Source organism: Paramormyrops kingsleyae, chromosome 21, assembly GCF_048594095.1.
Source record: "Paramormyrops kingsleyae isolate MSU_618 chromosome 21, PKINGS_0.4, whole genome shotgun sequence".
Lineage (NCBI taxonomy): Eukaryota > Metazoa > Chordata > Actinopteri > Osteoglossiformes > Mormyridae > Paramormyrops > Paramormyrops kingsleyae.
Genome location: NC_132817.1, coordinates 16,747,857 through 16,756,041, shown reverse-complemented (window position 1 = coordinate 16,756,041; position 8,185 = coordinate 16,747,857). Strand labels below are relative to the sequence as shown.

General features: G+C 41.2%; 1 protein-coding gene across 1 annotated transcript; it reads left to right on the top strand.

Annotated features, from left to right (window-relative positions):
- Positions 1 to 4,116: 4,116 nt before the first annotated feature.
- LOC111854664 (uncharacterized) lies at positions 4,117 to 6,293 on the top strand. The gene is made up of 2 exons (XM_023832884.2): positions 4,117 to 5,125; positions 5,658 to 6,293. The coding sequence occupies exons 1-2, from the start codon at positions 4,208 to 4,210 to the stop codon at positions 5,820 to 5,822; spliced, it is 1,083 nt and encodes a 360-aa protein (XP_023688652.2). The 5' UTR covers positions 4,117 to 4,207; the 3' UTR covers positions 5,823 to 6,293.
- Positions 6,294 to 8,185: the final 1,892 nt, after the last annotated feature.

Genomic DNA, 8,185 nt, shown 5'->3' with positions numbered 1-8,185 from the left:
ACAAACAACCACTTCAACTGCAACCACGATGCCAATCATAACTCCAGTACAAACAACAACCAGTTCAACTGCAACCACGATGCTAATCACAACTCCGGTACAAACAGCCACTTTACCTTCAACGACAGTGCCAACAACAACACCAGTACAAACAACCACTTCAACTGCAACCACGATGCCAATCACAACTCCGGTAAAAACAACCACTTTACCTTCAACCACAGCGCCAATAACAACACCAGTACAAACAACCACTTCAACTGCAACCACGATGCCAATAACAACACCAGTACAAACAATCACTTCAACTGAAGCCACGATGCTAATCACAACTCCGGTACAAACAGCCACTTTACCTTCAACGACAGTGCCAACAACAACACCAGTACAAACAACCACTTCAACTGCAACCACGATGCCAATCACAACTCCGGTACAAACAACCACTTTACCTTCAACCACAGTGCCAATAACAACACCAGTACAAACAACCACTTCAACTGCAACCACGATGCCAATCACAACTACAGTACAAACAACAACCAGTTCAACTGCAACCACGATGCCAAACACAACTACAGTACAAACCACCACTTTGCCTTCAACCACAGTACCAATAACAACACCAGTACAAACAACCACTTCAACTGCAACCACGATGCCAATCACAACTACAGTACAAACAACAACCAGTTCACCTGCAACCACGATACCAAACACAACTACAGTACAAACCACCACTTTGCCTTCAACCACAGTACCAATAACAACACCAGTACAAACAACCAGTTCAACTGCAACCACGATACCAAACACAACTCCAGTACAAACCACCACTTTGCCTTCAACCACAGTACCAATAACAACACCAGTACAAACAACCAGTTTAACTGCAACCACGATGCCAATCACAACTCCGGTACAAACCACCACTTTACCTTCAACCACAGTGCCAATAACAACACCAGTACAAACAATCATTTCAACTGAAGCCACGATGCTAATCACAACTCCGGTACAAACAGCCACTTTACCTTCAACGACAGTGCCAACAACAACACCAGTACAAACAACCACTTCAACTGCAACCACGATGCCAATCACAACTCCGGTACAAACAACCACTTTACCTTCAACCACAGTACCAATAACAACACCAGTACAAACAACCAGTTCAACTGCAACCACGATGCCAATCACAACTCCGGTACAAACAACCACTTTACCTTCAACCACAGTGCCAATAACAACACCAGTAGAAACAACTACTTCAACTGCAACCACAATGCCAATCACAACCGCAGTACAAACAACAACCAGTTCAACTGCAACCACGATGCCAATCACAACTCCGGTACAAACAACCACTTTACCTTCAACCACAGTGCCAATAACAACACCAGTACAAACAATCACTTCAACTGCAACCACGATGCCAATCACAACTTCAGTACAAACAACAACCAGTTCAACTGCAACCACGATGCCAATCACAACTCCGGTACAAACAACCACTTTACCTTCAACCACAGTGCCAATAAGAACACCAGTACAAACAACTACTTCAACTGCAACCACGCTGCCAATCACAACTCAGGTACAAGCAACCACTTTACCTTCAACCACAGTACCAATAACAACACCAGTACAAACAACTACTTCAACTGCAACCACGATGCCAATCACAACTCCGGTAAAAACAACCACTTTACCTTCAACCACAGCGCCAATAACAACACCAGTACAAACAACCACTTCAACTGCAACCACGATGCCAAACACAACTCCAGTACAAACCACCACTTTGCCTTCAACCACAGTACCAATAACAACACCAGTACAAACAACCACTTCAACTGCAACCACGATGCCAATCACAACTCCGGTACAAACAACCACTTTACCTTCAACCACAGTACCAATAACAACACCAGTACAAACAACTACTTCAACTGCAACCACGATGCCAATCACAACTCCGGTACAAGCAACCACTTTACCTTCAACCACAGCGCCAATAACAACACCAGTACAAACAATCATTTCAACTGCAACCACGATGCCAATCACAACTCCAGTACAAACAACAACCAGTTCAACTGCAACCATGATGCCAATCACAACTCCGGTACAAACAACCACTTTACCTTCAACCACAGTGCCAATAACAACATCAGTACAAACAACCACTTCAACTGCAACCACGATGCCAATAACAACACCAGTACAAACAATCACTTCAACTGAAGCCATGATGCTAATCACAACTCCGGTACAAACAGCCACTTTACCTTCAACGACAGTGCCAACAACAACACCAGTACAAACAACCACTTCAACTGCAACCACGATGCCAATCACAACTCCGGTACAAACAACCACTTTACCTTCAACCACAGTGCCAATAACAACACCAGTACAAACAACCACTTCAACTGCAACCACGATGCCAATCACAACTACAGTACAAACAACAACCAGTTCAACTGCAACCACGATGCCAAACACAACTACAGTACAAACCACCACTTTGCCTTCAACCACAGTACCAATAACAACACCAGTACAAACAACCACTTCAACTGCAACCACGATGCCAATCACAACTACAGTACAAACAACAACCAGTTCACCTGCAACCACGATACCAAACACAACTACAGTACAAACCACCACTTTGCCTTCAACCACAGTACCAATAACAACACCAGTACAAACAACCAGTTCAACTGCAACCACGATACCAAACACAACTCCAGTACAAACCACCACTTTGCCTTCAACCACAGTACCAATAACAACACCAGTACAAACAACCAGTTTAACTGCAACCACGATGCCAATCACAACTCCGGTACAAACCACCACTTTACCTTCAACCACAGTGCCAATAACAACACCAGTACAAACAATCATTTCAACTGAAGCCACGATGCTAATCACAACTCCGGTACAAACAGCCACTTTACCTTCAACGACAGTGCCAACAACAACACCAGTACAAACAACCACTTCAACTGCAACCACGATGCCAATCACAACTCCGGTACAAACAACCACTTTACCTTCAACCACAGTACCAATAACAACACCAGTACAAACAACTACTTCAACTGCAACCACGATGCCAATCGCAACTCCGGTACAAGCAACCACTTTACCTTCAACCACAGCGCCAATAACAACACCAGTACAAACAATCATTTCAACTGCAACCACGATGCCAATCACAACTCCAGTACAAACAACAACCAGTTCAACTGCAACCATGATGCCAATCACAACTCCGGTACAAACAACCACTTTACCTTCAACCACAGTGCCAATAACAACATCAGTACAAACAACCACTTCAACTGAAACCACGATGCCAATCATAACTCTGGTACAAACAGCCACTTTACCTTCAACGACAGCGCCAACAACAACACCAGTACAAACAACTACTTCAACTGCAACCACGATGCGAATCACAACTCCGGTACAAACAACCACTTTACCTTCAACCACAGTACCAATCACAACATCAACTGCTGTACAAACAAGCACTTTACCTTCAACCACAGTACCAATAACAACATCAACTCCAGTACAAATCACAACCACTTCAACCACGACGTCAATCACAACTACAGTACAAACCACCACTTTGCCTTCAACCACAGTACCAATCACAACACGAACTCCTCTACAAACAACAACCACTTTACCTTCAACCACAGTGCCAATAACAACACCAGTACAAACAACCACTTCAACTGCAACCACGATGCCAATCACAACTCCAGTACAAACCACCACTTTACCTTCAACCACAGTACCAATCACAACATCAACTCAAGTACAAACCACAACCACTTCAACCACGATGCCAATCACAACTCCAGTACAAACAACAACTTTACCTTCAACCACAGTGCCAATAACAACACCGGTACAAACAACCACTTCAACTGCAACCACAATGCCAATCACAACTACACTACAAACAACAACCAGTTCAACTGCAACCACGATGCCAAACACAACTCCAGTACAAACCACCACTTTGCCTTCAACCACAGTACCAATCACAACTACAGTACAAACAACCAGTTCAACTGCAACCACGATGCCAATCACAACTACAGAACAAACAACCACTTTACCTTCAACCACAGTGCCAATAACAACACCAGTACAAACAACCACTTCAACTCCAACCACGATGCCATTCACAACTCCAGTACAAACAACCACTTTACCTTCAACCACAGTACCAATAACAACATCAACTGCAGTACAAACCACAACCACTTCAACCACGACGCCAATCAGAACTACAGTACAAACAACCACTTTACCTTCAACCACAGTACCAATAATAACATCAACTCCAGTACAAACCACAACCACTTCAACCACGATGCCAATCACAACTGCAGTACAAACAACAACCAGTTCAACTCCAACCACGATGCCAATCACAACTCAAGTACAAACAACCAACTTACCTTCAACCACTGTAACAATTACAACACCAACTCCAGTACAAACCACAACCAGTTCAAATCCAACCACGATGCTAATCCCAACAACTTCAGGTCTGACACCTTCCACTGTACCTCCATCCATAGAGGCAATGACATCAACAACTCCAGGCCAGTCACCTGCCACTTCACCTTTATCCACAGTTCCAGTCACAACTCCAGTCCAGACACCTTCCACTGTACCTCCAACCACCGTACCTCTCACCACACCAACTCTCATTCAAAGTACAACCACTTTACCTCCAACCATGGTACGAATCACAACACCAAGTCTGGTGCAAACAACAACCACATCAACTCCAACCACAGTCCCCATTACAGCAACAACTTTAACAACTTCCACTTTACCTTCAACGAGTCCAACATCTGTGCCACAACCAACAAGCCCTTTACCTTCAACCACAGTACCAACTAAAATGACAACGCCTGCACTAACAACCACCAACTTAAACCCAAGCACAGGACCAAACTCAACAACACCCTCAATTATGTCCTCTAAGCCCATAAAAAATAGCTCCACCTCTGCAAAACTCCAAGCTATCTTTCGATCTGCAGTGTTTCTTAATAAAAATGCAGTTCAAGACTTCTTACAGCAGGTACACTGATTTTTCTGTAATTCATAAGTGAGTTTGGGACAGGAACTTTTCATTATACTGTTAAGTTTTTTGTGTTAATTTCATTAACTATTTACACTTAACTCTTTTGAATAATACACCTATGTACTTACTATAATTTGATAACATTGTTGCATAGTTTGTTTCTTAATCTTCTTAATTTTAGGAAGATACCAATAGTATGGGCGTTATTTTGTAAATAATCATACTGTTAAATGTTAGTTGTGGTTGAGAAAGTGAGTAGTAATTTAGTCTCACACATTCAGGGATGTAGCTTCACTTTTCCCTCTGGACCCACCCTTTGGAGTTTGCATGTTCTCCCCATAGCGGCTGTGTATGAGTCTGTGCCCATTTATGCACTGGCATTCCCTACCCTATATACCCTGATTCCTTTGAATGCTTCCATACTCAGTGACTCCAGTAGGCAGTTAATGAAAATGGATTTATGGATGTTTCATCGTATTGTTGTAAACAATGACTTTAATATTCTGAAAATTCTTTATGTTCATTACAGGTACAGTTGAGTCTTCAACGAAGTTTTGGTGGTTCTGCCAGATTTACTTTGAAAGGCATACAACCAGTTTTTGCCCAACAACCCTCCTGCAATAATATTATTTACCAAAATACCATGTACCCTGTGAAACCGTCTCTGGTTGGGTTGTCAGACAGGACGACATAAACTGAGGTGAGGCTAAGAATAGAATCTTAATTGAAGGAAACTGTGCTGTAGGAACTGGACTGACTATACACATTATGGAAATGTAAAAGGAAATTTTTAGCATGAAATGAAACCAAAACCAACAGGTTCATATAAAATGAGGGACAGGTGTAATTATTCATCTCACTAGGCCTGTTAAGTATCTATCAACTGGATCTCAGGCATCTGTGGTGAGATGACTCTCATCAGCTTCTGTTATACAGCTGTGTGCAATAAGTGACATAAGCAGCCACTTAAGGTGCCATCTTCTAAGATGGTGCTGACTTGGCAACAACCCCTCCGTCTAGAGTTACCACATGGGCTTAATATGGCCCTCTATGTGTGACTACATGTGTAGTCCAGTGTCTAGGAACTTAGGGGTGCTCTTTGATTCCAGTTTAAATGTTCAAACTCATGTAAATAAATTGGTACAATCTGACTTTTATAAACTGAGATATTGCAAACGTTAGAGCATCTTTTGAAGGTACTGAACAGGTCATACATGCTTTTGTTATATCTGACCTGGACCATTGTAATACCTCATTTGCTACACAAATGACTCTTCCATTGCTTGTCTCCAGTTGGTATGGAATGCTGAAGCCAGACTTCAGACAAGATCAAAGGTCTGTGAGCATATTACTCCAATTTTGGCATCATTCACTAGCTTCCAGTTCAACTGAGGCCTTATTAAAAGGTTTGTTGATCACGTTTAAGACTTTGCATGGTTTAGCTCTGGACTGTGTATCTGAATTGCTATTACCCATAAAGCATTTTCTTTGATGGCTTCAAGACGTTGAAACAGCTTTACCTCCAAGCATTAGATCAACTGACTCAGTAGCCATTTTTGTCTCATTTAGAAACATACTTTCATTGATCAGCCTTTGCAAATGTATTTGATTCCTTATTTCTTTCTTAATTTGTTTATAGATTGGTTTCATTCATTTTATTTTCCTTATACTTCCCAATTTGTCCTTTTATTTGAATGTTTTATTTATTGTATTTTTCTGTTGGTTCTGCTTATTGTTAAATTTGTTATATGAAGCACTTAGTGCTGCCTGCCTTATTATTATTATTATTATTGTCTTTTTCTGAAATGAAAAGATTCATATAGATTTCAGTATATACACATTGTTTAACAGTAAATATAATTACATATATAGTGATAATGTGTCAACACAACATATTTACAGGAAACATAATAGTGGCCAAACTGGGATATTCTTCCCATTACTACCATTAGCCTCAAGGGGGGTGAATCTACAAAGAAGTCTGTACTACAAACAATGCTGTTCAACAGGCCTTTTGTCACAAATCAGCTAAGGCAGGGGTGTCAAACTGCAGTCCTGGGGGGCCGGAGCCCTGTGTAGCTTAGTTCGTTCCCTGTTCCACCACAAATGATCCAGCTCAAGAGCTGTGTGATAATTAGCACAATGAGTTGAATCAGGTGTGTTAAATGAGGGGAAACCCAAAAATGTGCAGGGCTCTGACCTTCCAGGACTGGAGTCTGACACCTGTGGTGCACATAAAGGTATGGAGGGGACACTTTCACCCAAAAAGGCTTACAGCAAAGCAGAGGTATTTAAAAATAGAGGTGTGAAGGAATGCTGGTGAAAAAAAACAGAGAGCTGTGTGGGAGCAGATCCACTTCGATAGCTCTGCCACAAGCCTTTACCACATGAAGAGCAATTTAAACATTCTCTAATAGGCCTTGGGCAGTATATTAAATTTTTATAGAATATTGATATATTTTCAAAATGAGATATAGGATGACAGAATGTCTTTTATTTGGTTAGATAATTTTGGTTGCATATCAAATAATGTATGAAGTGATTGTTAATTAACATTTCTTAACTGATGACCTAGTAAGTGTGATCAGATAAAGCCATGGTGAACTTCATCATTAGTTCATGGTGAATAACATGAATTCATAATATATCGTATTATTCATGCATTAAATCATCATAAGTTAAGCATTATTGAAGTATATGATTTGTACCCTCAAATTGTTACCTCATTTTTTTTTTTCCTTTTTCTGGCTCTTGTCATAACCAATGTCTAATTAATATGTAAAATTTGAATAACGTGAATATCACCAGCCATATAACGTACATCAATCAGTAACTGGGGGCCACTGTCTAACGTCGTCATTCTATCTATTCATGCTGCTTTCATTGTCAGCTGCTGTCAGCAGGCCACGTAGTGCCAGGGGAGTAATGCTGGAACTCCAAGATGGCAGCCCCCACAAATCACTCGTAGGATTACTGTATAAAATAGAATGTTGGTAATAGAATAGAATAGAATAGAATAGAATAGAATAGAATAGAATAGAATGCCGGTTCCAACCT